The following is a 13,737-nucleotide window of genomic DNA, read 5'->3' on the forward strand; positions in this document are numbered from 1 at the left end:
GTGCAATCAAAACTATTAAGGTTATCTGGATAAGAAATCCCTGATGCCTATTACAGAAAGCTTTTAACAGAACTTGCCTTGACAATTTATTCCTAAATCATCTTTTTCTTCCAGCTCAATATTGCTACTTAATTTTGTGACTACACAAAAATGTTTTGGGCACTACTTGTCCCTAAAGTATTAAGTGTTTCAGTAAATGCAAATATGCTTTTGCTACCTTTTCTCAGAAGATTTTACATAAGACTATACCCTGTAACATTAAACTGATTATGTGTATATAGTTTCTACAGTTATATATACCTCTGTGTCTTTTACAGGTATATAAGGCAAATGGTCCTAGTCTTATTTAGGCTTAAAACTTGTGTTTGCCTTGAAACTCTGTTAGCAGCTGACAATCTCACAGAGCTGAAAATCCCAAGACAGATAAAAGGTTCCATTTGCTAATTCCATGAAGTTTACGAGATACCCACCGTCCCCCCAGCCCCTTCTCCCCGACCTCAGGAGAAACTTGACTGAAGATTGGAGACACACTTATTCATGGGAAAAAGTAAATGCAGTTAGATGATCATCTCCTCGTTCACAAACTCACTCTTCTGAGCCTTGACAATCCAGTTTGAGATCACTTTAAAAAAGCTTCCTGCTAAAGGGGAAGCCTTCCTTTCTTTTCTCTCCCCAGTTAGAGCGACTGTGGGAAAGGAAAGCCCTAGGTGACACTCACTGTCTTGAGAGAGCTGCTGGTTTCCTGCACCCTGGGGTGGGAGCTCCAGACGAGGAGGGAAGTGTCTGTCCCCCGAGAGAGCGCTTAGTGCTGTGGGCAGAGCTGTGTCCTCTGGCTCATTATGGTTCCGTTTGGTCTCTAAATCTCCTCCAGCAAAAACTCTCTGCCTGGAACAGTCTGCTCCTTGGCACAGTGCGATCAGGGAAGGGGCTTCCGAGGCATGCCCGGGCTTTGCAACCCCACCACGGCGTCCAGCTAACCCTGGCTTCTCACCTGGAAAGGCGGTCAAAGGTGGGTCATATGCGGTGTGCTGCCATGGGCCGAGCTGGTACAACCTCTCTCCCGTGAAAAACGTTTTCCAAGACAGAGAGGAGAGTTAAGGAGCAAGGACTGAAGACGCGCCCTGCCTGCATCCTTCCCCCATCATGAGCTGGGTGACCTCGGCCACGTTGACCCCAACTTCCTGAGCCGAAGCACTCAAAGCACATAATAAACACTCGAAACCATAGCACTTATAATCACTAGCTCTTTTATCATTTTTAACAGTATAAGGCGCGTATTTTTTCTTTATATATGTATATTTTTTCTTTATATATATTCCATATATATTCTTTATACATGTATATATCTATATTTTTAAAGACAAAAGAATCATAAGTGAGTGAACCAGCAATGACCTGTTACCAGAAGGATACATGCTTAACTACAAAAACATTTCCTAACTTCTGTCTGAACCGCTTGCAATTGTAGAATACTGCTGTTTGGTTCCTTAAAAAATGGTAATTCAGGATTCTCTCTCTCTCTTTTTTTTTTTAGCATATTCTTGGGGCGTTTTGAATTAGATTTTTTATTTCTTAGGTTTTTGGGGGAGGCGACTCAGTAAGTTTCATTTCCATTACTTGTAATTATCTCCATATCCTTCCCCAAACCCGAGAGCCACAATCCCAAGTGTTTTGCACGTGTACCATGACGACAACGCCTCCTTTGTTCACTGTGCTTAAACAGTTCCCATTGCCCCTCCATAGGCCCCCCCATCCTGGACTTGGCGCCTCCTTGTTTACCACCCAAGTGTCACCACGTCACAATCAACTCCTCCACCTCTTATCCCCGCACCTGCTGTAAACAAAAACGAGCACGAAACAAGGATGCAGCAAAAAACTGAAAGGAGAGCACTCTGGTTTTGAAAAATTTTAATTTTCTTGTGCCACATAACAACGAGCTGTGGTGTGTCACCAATCTGTCGTATAATTAACTTTTCAGCTTTTGTTCTTTATGAATCTACAAACTCAGTTATCTGTTTGGTCTCTCATGGTTTTGCTATGTTGACTAAAACTTTTTAATGAGAAAGTGTTTCAATTTAATGGACTTTGAGGTCCATTGGTAACCAGTAAGTTTTTAAAGTTGTTTTGGGATCACTGAATGCTGTTGCATAACGCTGTCAAGTTTTGCTGCCAGGATTCGGGGTACCTAGGTTACCTGTCCGCCAGGACAACTGCAGAGAAAGATAATATCACGCAGTGCTCAGGAGCCGCTGAGAAGGTGCAGTAAAGTCGATTACATTAAAACAACGCTGATTTTAAATACCCTACACTCTTTTGTCAAGGGATATTGCACTGGCGTATTTGATCGAAGTCATTGCCAATTTAGATGATGTGGCTGGAATCACTGTTTTTGCCACCAGATTTTCTGCTTTGTTTTCTTTTGAGAACTCTGCATAAATTCCCACTTTTTCTGTCAAAGTCGACACAGTTGAGAGTCTCATAATTGGAGGGACATTCCCATCCCACAGAACCGCTCATCTGCGGAGCTGCTACAGTGCCAGAATGTGACTGTGAACAAACTCAAAATGTGCTTCCAAGCGACAGCATGGGCGGCATTTTAGGGTCTTGGTTTTAGTCTCTTCGATGAGATTTTCGTAAATGACCAATTTACGTGCAAAGATGATTTTTGCAGGCACCAGGAAGGCAATTTCAAGACCTGACTTGTATCAACTGTATTCTGTTTCTATCATCAGCAAAAATAGGAGTCTCAGAATTTAACAGCAAATGTTGGCTACTGGTTTCCTTGTTAAAATAAGTCCACATGGCCCTAGTGATGGGAGAGACATCTTTTTGTTTTGACAGGAAGCAAAGGAGAACCTTTGTTTTGCCTGGCATTTTTGGAATAATCACTACAGTTTAGTACAATCAGATACAGTTTGTTCAAGGAATTATCAAAGATCACATTTGGATATCAGGTTGGAATTGAGCTTGACAGGTAGACATTGATCAGTGCTATCAGAAAACAATCTAATTCAAAGGCAGAGTTGAGAAACACGCCATTAAGAGAATTTATTCAAACATCTGTGCAGAGATAGTCTAGTACCATTTAAAAAAATTATTTCCAGAGTGCAGTTCCATTTGGAATATAATTCAAGATAGGACCTAGATCTCTGATTTATACAGGAGGACATAAATTCACCAACCTGCCTGGTCTACTTTTATATTTCAACAAGGGGTTGTGTGCAGCTGCTGTTCCTGGCAAAATAAAAAACCTTGGAAGTGAAACACGAACCGATCATAAAGGGCGATCACTTTTTCTTCATCAAATCCATCAGATCGTCTTCTATTCCCTTCTCACTCAGCTCATCCAAACTGTAGTACCGGTGGACGATCTTCTCGGCAGTGACCACCACGACGCGGAGCCCATGGGTGTCTTTGCCCAGCTGGCAGCCGATGGCCGACGACACCACCATGTCCAGGTTCTGGTAGGTGCCCCCAGCGTTCCTGTGGTAGTGGCCTGAGAACACGGCTCGGACACCTGCAGGGAAGGGAAAAAGACGTTAGGGGCCCAAGGATTCCCAGGCAGGGGAGGTTCCTGTGTTTTATTCTGTGAACAGTCATATATTAAATATATCATTATATATAGTTAATATATCAAATGCATGATATCATTCCATGTTTAATAAACACAAAGGCAGCACATGTGCCAGCTAGAATCTTTTCAAGGATAATCTGCATGTACAATATATAATGAATATGTTTGCCATAAGTGGTAAGAGAAAGCACTAGGGATTGAGAGAAGGTGAATGACTTTGGGATAAAGTCATTTATCCCAAAATAAGATGAATGACTTTGGGAAGAGATGAAGAAGACGAAAGAAAACGGTACATACTGAGGCCCACATAAACATCTGCAGGATGTCTATATGTCTATTAAAATGATGCTTGTGGAGTTCTAATCAAGGTTGCAGAGCGTGTTCGACATTTGATGTGCCTCATCTGCTGCAAACTTACAGCTGTGATAGATAAAATGGAAAACAGAAAAACCCAAGGACACAGTTGGGCTCAAAAACAAAGCAAACAGCTCTATGGATCAAAATCAAAACAGAAAGGCAAAGTAATGAGTAGGAGTAAAATGTTGCCAGGAGTGAAGCTCTTAGAAGATCCTGTAGTCAAAGCATTTTCAGAGATGGGAGAATAAAGCCCGGCTTCCTGTCTGAAACACGGGGAGGGTCTGCTTAGGGAAGGAGAGACTGAGGAACGCCGGGGCTGTCTGCTGCCTGGGGCTGCCGCAGTGGTATGCTGGCAAATGTTTAACAGCTTATTTAAAAATGGAGCTGATTTGTAATGTTTACTAATTTCCATGGTGTAAATACTCCCATCATGGCCGATTTCGAGTTGCCACTGCGATGTCATCGAGCTGGATGTGGAAAGAGATGCCCAGTAGTGCCCCATTATATGGTGTTTCCACCATAAGGATACAAAAGCGGCCACAGGGTGAGGTGGTTCATGCCTGTGATCCCAGCACTTTGGGAGGCTGAGGTGGGAGGATCACTGGAGGCCAGGAGTTTGAGACCAGCCTGGGCAACACAGCAAGACCTCATTTCTACAAATAATAACAACAATGATATATACTAATAAATTAGCATGGTGGCATGCACTTGTAATCCTAGCTATTCAGGATGCTGAGGGAAGATCACCTGAGCCCTGGAGTTGGAGGCTGCAGTGAGCTATGATTGTGCCACTGCACTCCAGCCTGGGTGACAGTGAGACCCTGTCTGTAGAAAACAGAACAAAACAAAAGGCAAACAAAAAACCCCCAAAGCTGTAAACAACTTCAAAAGCATAGATAATAGTATTAGGAAGCAAAAGAATTAGAAAGTGATAAGTTTTGAGTATTTATTACCTTTGCTTTTTTTTTTTTTTTTTTTTTTTTTTTTTTGAGACAGAGTCTCGCTTTCTTGCCTAGGCTAGAGTGAGTGCCATGGCGTCAGCCTAGCTCACAGCAACCTCAAACTCCTGGGCTCAAGCAATCCTCCTGCCTCAGCCTCCCGAGTAGCTGGGACTACAGGCACGAGCCACCATGCCCGGCTGCTTTTTATATTATATATATTAGTTGGCCAATTAATTTCTTTCTATTTTTATGGTAGAGACGGGGTCTCGCTCAGGCTGGTTTTGAACTCCTGACCTTGAGCAATCCGCCCGCCTCGGCCTCCCAGAGTGCTAGGATTACAGGCGTGAGCCACCGCGCCCGGCCTACCTTTGCTTTTTAATATAATTTATTTAATGGTGAATTTGTATAGTTTAATTTTTAATAATGGCCATTTAACAACCAGCTTACAACATTCCTCAGAATTTACTAGTTGGTCCTAATGAGCTGGTAGGCACTATCTCCAGCACACCGGTGGGTGAGGGCTTATAGCAACCTGAGGGGCTAGGAAGGAAGGGGAGACACAGGCTTATGTCTAGGAACTGAAACATGATTCCCCAGTATTACTGTGGGGCCCCAAACTGCTACTGAATGGGGGTGGAGTGTAGGTAACCAAAACCACTAGAAAAGGAGAAGTTAGTCCTTGAGGGAAAAACAAAAATAAAAAATACCTCTTACTCAAATTGAACATGCAAGTAAAATTTCTACTGCCTATGAAGACATTTCATGCTAAGTAAGACAGTCTACAAACTCTTCAATCAAGAACACAAATTCACTCCAGAGTAGATTAATTATTTAAAACTATCTGACAAATATTTAAAATAAATGTTTGCGATATCACAGGGTCCTTAGTAAAATGACTAATATCCATACAAAATAGGTTATGGAACAAAACAGGCATAAATTGAATGAGAATAGTAGGTAATGAAAATTTAGAAATGGTAGACACAAAAGACATACCCATTAAAATTTAAAAATAAAACCAACCCTTGACAAATGAGATAAATTCTAGACTACACACTAGTCAAAGATGAAATCAGTGGATTAAGAGGTAGAAGTGAGGAAATGAACAGCATACAGTACAGAGACCCAGACACAAGCAGAAAGAACATGGAAGTTCAAAGAACCCAAAGGACAGATGAAGAGGCATCAACAGATGTTTAAGAGGAACTGGAACCAGAGGAAATAATAGTGAGAAGAATTTGAATAATAATAGAAGTTTTCCAGAAAGAAGACATGGGTCTTCAGAAAGTATCAACCAGGAAACATAAAAATTAATTCATACTAATATATAGTACAATAACATTGTGGTACATCAAAGAAAAGAGAAAAACCTTCAAAAGATAACCGTGGTAAAAATATTATAAAGGAATCGCAATTAGATAGCAGGCATCTTAGCAGTAACTGATTCAAAGAGTAATGCCTTCAAATTGCTGAGTGAGGGCAAACATCTATGAACCTCAAATTTTATACCTAGCTAAACCATCATTTAAGTTTTGAGGCCAAAATATAGACATGTTTGGAAATATAAAGACTAAGAGTTTACCACTTACAAATCTTCACTAAAAGAATTATTATGAGATATGTTTCAGCAGAGGAAGAGATGACATATTAAAAAACAATGCTGAACGAACACTGATAATTCAATTAATTGCTGATTATTTTTTTGAAAAAATCCCAGTTTTTAATGTTAAAAGTGAAACTAGAACTAAAAACTGCCAAGATGGGAGGTTAAGGGATAATTAATACATATAAAAGTTATTGTCATATTTAGAAGGAAGATGAAAATAGTGAATAACTTGATACTTTGCTAGGAAAAAATGTATAATTATCATGCTTCTTAAAGATGTTTGGGTGTAAGCAATCAAACTAAAAACAAATTGGACTTTATCAAAATTAAAAAGTTTTGTGCTTCAAAAAACATTATCAAAAAAAAAGAAAAGATAATCCATAGAATGGGAGAAAATATTTCCAGATCATATATCTGAAAAGGGTCTAATATCCAGAAAACATAAAGAATCTTTACAAAAAAGGACAAATAACCCAATTAACAGGTGGGCAAAGGGTATGAACAAACATTTTTCCAAAGAAGACATAAAAATGTCCAATAAACACATTAAAAAATACTCCAAATCATTAATCATTAGGGAAATGCAACAAAAACTACAATGAGATACCACTTCATACACACTAGAAAGGCTATAATCAAAAAGATGGAAAGTAACAAGTATTCACAGGGATCTGGAGAAATTAGAACCTTCATGTAGTGCTGGTGGGAATGTAAAATGGTGCAGCTTTTTTGGAAAACACTTTGGCAGTTCCTCAAATGTTAAACATATGGTGACCATGATCAAGCAATTTCACTCCTAGGTATATACCCAAGAGAAATACAAACATATGTCTGTGCAAAAAGTTGTACGTGAATGTTCATAGCAGCATTTTTCATGATAGCTTAAAAGTGGAAGCAACCTAAATGCCCATCAACTGATGATGGATAAACAAAAACTGGTCTATTCACACAGTGGACTGGTGTCTAGCCATAACAAGGAATGAAGTATTGATACATGCGGCCATGTAGATGAACCTTGAAAATATTAAGCTAAATGAAGTGAGCCAGATGCAAAAAGCCACATATTATACGATTCTATTTACATGAAATGTCCAGAATAGGTAAATCCATAGAGAAAGAAAGTAGACTGGTGGTTGTCAGGGGCTGGGGGCAATGGGAATGGGGGTTTCTTTGTTGGAATGGTAAAAATGGTCTGTAATTAGATGGTAGTGACAGTTGCACAATCTTGTGAATATATTAAAATTGCTGAATTTTGTACTTTAAAAAGAGTGAATTTTATGGTTTGTGAATTATAGGTCAATAAACAAAATGCAAAAAAAGAAAAAAATTATGGGACGAGGAGGAAGCTAAAATGATCCATGGGGTAATGGATTAGAATTGGAGAGAGTATGAATTCATGTTTAGCTTAATATCACCACAGAGAGTTGCACAGCAAATATTTACGTATGTGTATACACACAGGCTAGTATACAGACACCCGTTTCTTTCGTTCTGTCAGCCCAGAGCACCTCGAGGCCAGGACACATGCTAGCAATGAGCACACCCAGCACCCAGACCTCGGTCCCTAATAACCATTCTCTCCTAAGAGGCACAATGGATCCTTGGAGAAATGGCTGACTGTAGGAAATACACAAGATGAGCTTGGAGCATCTTGTGCCAGGAAGTCAGAAAGTGCTGAAAAACAAAACAAAACAAAACCCCACAATGATAGGACTATGTCAGGGGACACTGGAATCAAACGAAAGGGCTCCTAACAACCCTTATTTAGAGCAATAAAATAAACTAGTACTGACTGAATTATAATCCAAAGCATAAAAAAATCCACAGCTCCATACTGATATAAATTGATTAAATACACACATGGGCAGGGAGAGACAAAGCTCCCTATACAGAAGAATAACAAATAGTTTATGTAGATAACTCCACGCTCCAAGAGGTAGAGCATAACCGCTCACCTCTTAGGTGTGGGCTGTGCATTGTAACTTCCTTTCAAAGAGAACAGTATAAAGGAGGATTTTTTTTTTTTTAAAGAGTATCTTCCCAGTGGAGATGCTGGACAAACATCAACAGTGATAAGTCACGATTAGTATGTGCTCTCGATATGACTGCAATGAAAATGGCACTTCATGTCTGTGGTCTTCCTCCCCCAAGTCCATCACCCCAGTCTAATCATGAGGGAAAAAAAACCCATCCAATTCCAGCAGAGAGGCAGCCTCTAAAATACCCGCCCAGCACTCCTCAAAACTGTCAAGGTTGGTCATCAAAAATAAGGAAAGTGTGAGAAACTGTGACAAGCCAAGAGGAGCCTAAGGAGATTATGAGGACTAACTGTAAATTATCCAGACTTTTAAAAATAAAACTTTGGATTTTAGAACTTCATATTTGTAGACAAATCACGAGGACATGATTCCCCATACCCAGTTTCCCCCATTCACTAACATCTTATGTTAGGATGGTACTTTCGTTACAATTAGTGAATCAATATTGATACGGTATTATTAACTAAAGTCTTCAGTCAGATTCACTTAGTTTTTTCCTAATGTCATCTTTTCCAGGATCTGAATAATTTTTTTATCAGTTTCGCTCTGGGGAATAAGGAAAGAAACAGGGATTGAGAATGGTGGTGATGAAAGACAAGGAAGAAAGAAAATAAGGAAAGAAGAGAGAGAAAGAGAAAGGGCAGGAAGGAAATACGTCTAAAATGTTTGCAATGTTTGCTTCTGGTAAGTGGGATCCTGGGAGATTTTATCCAAAGCTCTGGGACGATGGCCACCTGCTGCGGGAGACCACCTGTGGGCAGGCGTGGCAGTACGGCAGCTCGGGGGCATGGCTGGCAGCGCAAAGGATGAGGACTCAGCTTTCCCTACTAGAAACGGCTGAGGGTGACGACAAACAGCCACAGGTATGTGCACGTGCTCATCCATGTTTGTCAGTGACAGACGCATATGCTACCGTGATCGTCACGTAGCACTGTAATACCGCATATTTACTGCACCTTTTCTGTGTTTAGATATGTTTAGATACACAGACACTGAGCATTCTGTTACAGTTACCTAGCATTCAGTTCAGTGACATGCTGTGCAGGGGTGTAGCCTAGGAGCAATGGGCCACACCATACAGCCTAGGTGTGTGGCAGGCTCTGCCTTCTAGGTTTGTGTAGGTGCACTCTATGATGTTCACACGAAAAAATCACCTAAGGAAACATTTCTCAGGACGTGTCCCCGTCTTCCCCATCTTCAAGCGATGCATGGCTGTATTTCCAATGACTGAGAATGCGGACAGATGCAACTCGTTGCACGGGGGACATGTTGGCAATGCTATTTCATATCTTATGGTACATTCCCCTTGACCAAGCAAAATCATGTTGGTAAAATTTATCCTTCAGAAATCCCGAGAGGGCAGCCCAAAGATATGCGTTGTACCTGTGGGCATAAATATATGGTACAATCTTCACTGAGGTACTATCAGTAATGTTCATTACAGCAGACTAGTTAAACGATAGTGCCTGCATTTGAAAAAAGAGGCAGATTTACATTTACTGACATCGAAAAGCGCCAAAGATACTATTAAGTATTTATAGCAAGCTGCCAAAAAAAAAAAAAAAATCTGTGTGATCCGTGTTTGTAAAATGATGTATACATAAGCGGTGCCTGTGAGCAGGGCATCACTGTCTCCCTGTTTTATTACTGTAGTGTAATGCTTACAACGAGCATGAACCGATCTGGTGATCAGGAACAAAACGTCAGGGTGGTGTGAACGGGGCAGGGGCAGCGTGGCAGATGGATTGCAGGATGTAGGCACCATCACTCCAGGGCCCGAGCCGTGCAGTTCACAGGCTGCAGCTGGAACTCGTGGGTCCTGGCTACATAGGAAGAGCTGAACAGCTCTGATTGCGCAGACAGACCATGGGAATGACTGCTGCTTCTGCAGCCTCCCTGTGGGTTCAAAGGCTTATAGGCTGTTCCATCCAAGGCTCAAATGGGAGGAGGTACAATCAGCCCCGCCTGGGGGAGCTCCAAATGGCTGGACAAAAAGCACTTAGCATTATTATTTTTTGCATGCTAAATTATGTTTGTGGATTTTGGCTCTTTATGCCTAACTCATCATAGTTGCAAACTGTAATATTTTGTGTTATTATGTCTGGCACTCTGAAAGGAGCTCGCATTAGCCATAATTAGCTGTAAAAACTCATTTATGTTTAAATTTCATGCCATATTGATTGGCAGTCACAGAGATAGGATCAGTGACTGCGATTGCTCAAGTTCCCAGGGGACCTTCTGCCTTCTGGGCAAAGAGATTTTCCAATGAGGAGCTTGGCATTTTGGGGTCCTGAATGAGAAATCAAGCAATGACTGTGTGGTAAGTCTACAAAGGGGTGGACAGGCGGGAGGCCAGAGTTTGTTTTAAAAGTAGGAAGATATGACTAACTCCCTCTTCCCGGGTTCTGGTGGTGAGTTCAAGGCTCTGGGGTGTTCTTGGCCGGCCCAGTGAAAACTGAAACATAAGGGATAAGATGTTGAGTTGGAAAATGAGGGAGTCACTTCTTGGGTTGGAACCAGATCCAGAAGCAGCCTGGTGAGTATTTGGTTGTGGGAGTTTCTGAGTCTATTTCTCAGCTCCCAGGGGGCCCAGGTGTTTTAAATACTGAACAGGTTCTCTTCCTACCTCAAGTAAGGGCAACCAATGAAGCAGAGTGGATTGAGGACAGGCCCAGAAGGAGACTGGCACGGTGACAGGCTGTGCCACGTGGGCACGCAGTACTTTTCATGTTCCATCTCACTGAATTCTCCCAATGCACCTATGTCCTGGGGACTCATATCACCCTCACCCTAAAAATGAGAAAACAGAGGCCCAGGGAAGTTATAAAACTAATGCAAAGCTACACAGCTACACCACAGGGTGGCTGGAATCAGAACTCGGGTGCTCGGACATCAGAGCCTGCTCTGCTTTGGGACCTTGGGCCCATGACTGACCTCTGTGGGTTCCCATTTCCACATTTGTAAGACAAACGATGATGACCCCTATCTCGTGGGTAGCTGAAGTCTGGAGGGCAGCATGGCTGTCGGTACTAAGCCTGTCATTGCCCCAGGAGGCCATGTCCAGGGCAGGCCAGCTGTGACTGCTGCAGTGGGGTACAGACACAGCACGGCAACGCACAGGCTCTTGTCCGAGTTACATCCTGTCCTTTTCATGCCGACCGGCTGCGAGGACGTGTACGAAGTTTCACCCATTCCGGCTTTCTATTAGCTTTTGATAGGGAAGCATCGATTCACAACTCAATGGAGGTAAGGCATGTATTAATAAATCACGGTTTCCCTGACGGCGGATTGATTTTAGTGGTGTTTTCAGGAGTTGTGCAGAATTTCCATTCAGGCCGTGCATCAGTCATCCGAGGCTGACATGCCTCTATGGCTCTTTAATTGAGTATTACATACAGATTGCTTTTGAATTATGAACTGCTGTACGGAGATGACAAGCATCCTTTTAAATTACTGCTAGGAGATTTCCCAGCAAAGACAACCACTGCATCAACAGAGCTCGACTTCTGTGGCATCGGCTTTGTATTTATTTCTCCATGGTATCAAGTCATGAAGATGCTATAAAAGTTATTTTTAAGCTGTCTTGATTCAAATGCACTTCAAATCAATCAGAGGATTGGGATACAATCTCCATATAATTTAATATTCGAATATTGTAAACTTGCTTCAAATCAATCCAGAAATCGGGATGTGCAACCCAGTACAATTCTGATATTGTAGTATTTAGAACTGACTTCCTCAATGTCTTAGTGTTACTGACTTAGGCCTGGAAAGGGCAAATAAATTCTATTTGGACAGCATTTACTTTTTTTTTTTTTCTCCCCCATACAGGGTACCACTCTGTCACCCGAGCTGGAATGTGGCAATGTAACCCCATCTCCTGGGCTCAAGTGAACCTCCTGCCTCAGCTTCCCAAGTAGTTGGGACTACAGGAGTGCATCACCATGCCCCACTCATTTTTTAATTGTTTGCTATGTTGCCCAGCCTGGTTGTGAACTCCTGGCCTCAAGTGATCCTCCCACCTCGGCCTCCCAAAGGATGGATGACAGGTGTGAGCCACCCTGCCCAGCCAGCATTTACTTTTCTCCTGTGTGAGGATACATTTATGAAAATGCTATGCATCTTCACATTGCCAGCTGCAACAGTGAAAACTGTGCTATAAATCATCACTCACACTCAATTTATCCTGGTTCGGTAGCAGGGGAAAAAATGTGACTCATTAAAAAAAGAGAGAGAGAGAAAAGGAACGTTAAAAAAAAAGAAGAAAGGGTGGGTATGAATGCACAGAAAGCAGAGATAAACAATCCCTCCTGCAGGCACAGACTTCCCTCAGCAGGCAGCTCAGGCGTAGGCTTTGAGCCAGAAATCCCGGCCAGTGGCGGCCACGAGGCAGAGGACAGATGTTTCTTAAGTGGGTCTAGAAGGTGCAGGCTGCGAACAGGAAGCCGTGGTTAAGCCCCACCTGACTCATTCCGGAAGAGGTTCTGTGCTGTTAAATTAGGGCTTCTGAGTTGCCAGTTTGGGAGCTCTCGATTCCAGTATGCGCACTCTCACAGAATTTCACTGGTATGAAACTCTGCCTAAATGCCTGTGGCCCAGGACTGCTGGGGGACATGGGGGAAGGAAGAGACCTGCTCCATGCTCCCACTCTGCTTCATTGGTTGCCCTTACTTGAGGTAGGAAGAGAACCCGTTCAGTGTTTAAAACACCTGGGCCCCATGGGAGCTGAGAAATAGACTCAGAAACTCCCACAACCAAATACTCACCAGGCTTCTTCTGGATCTGGTTCCAACCCAAGAAGTGACTCCCTCATTTTCCAACTCAACATCTTATCCCTTATCCCAGGTCCCCTGGGAACTTGAGGCAGGGGGCTGTTTCTTCAGTCCATTCGAGGCAACAAACATTTGCTGAGCTCCCTCTTGGGGCCAGATGTTGCTGGAATGCAGTGGCACCACCCCTAGCAATCAAGAGCTCAAGGTCCACAGCTGGGTAGTAATGGAAAGAAATGGAAAGAGCCATTCGAAACAGAATGCAGAGAGTGACAGCATAATTTAGCAGTGTTTTATTTACTGAACATCTGTGAGCTTCACTTTACGCATGCATCATCTCACTTAAACCTCATAAGGAACCCCATGAGGAAGAGATTATCCCCTTTTACAGATGAAGGATTGAGGCCCAGAGAGGTTAAGTGACTTGCCTGGGGTCACACAGCTAGGATAT

At 42.3% G+C, this 13,737-nt stretch overlaps 1 protein-coding gene across 4 annotated transcripts in view; it reads right to left on the reverse strand.

Moving 5' to 3' along the window:
* Nucleotides 1–1,893: 1,893 nt before the first annotated feature.
* Nucleotides 1,894–13,737, reverse strand: part of CPPED1 (calcineurin like phosphoesterase domain containing 1) — a 103,547-nt gene continuing 91,703 nt past the window's right edge. For all 4 annotated transcript variants that reach the window (XM_020281315.2, XM_020281312.2, XM_075995118.1 and 1 more), the window contains one exon: nt 1,894–3,517. In XM_020281315.2, the coding sequence (XP_020136904.1) occupies nt 3,288–3,517 (230 nt within the window). In that variant the 3' untranslated portion in view covers nt 1,894–3,287. The remainder of the gene's footprint in view (nt 3,518–13,737) is intronic.

This window comes from Microcebus murinus, chromosome 19 (assembly GCF_040939455.1).
Source record: "Microcebus murinus isolate Inina chromosome 19, M.murinus_Inina_mat1.0, whole genome shotgun sequence".
In the NCBI taxonomy this organism is placed as follows: domain Eukaryota; kingdom Metazoa; phylum Chordata; class Mammalia; order Primates; family Cheirogaleidae; genus Microcebus; species Microcebus murinus.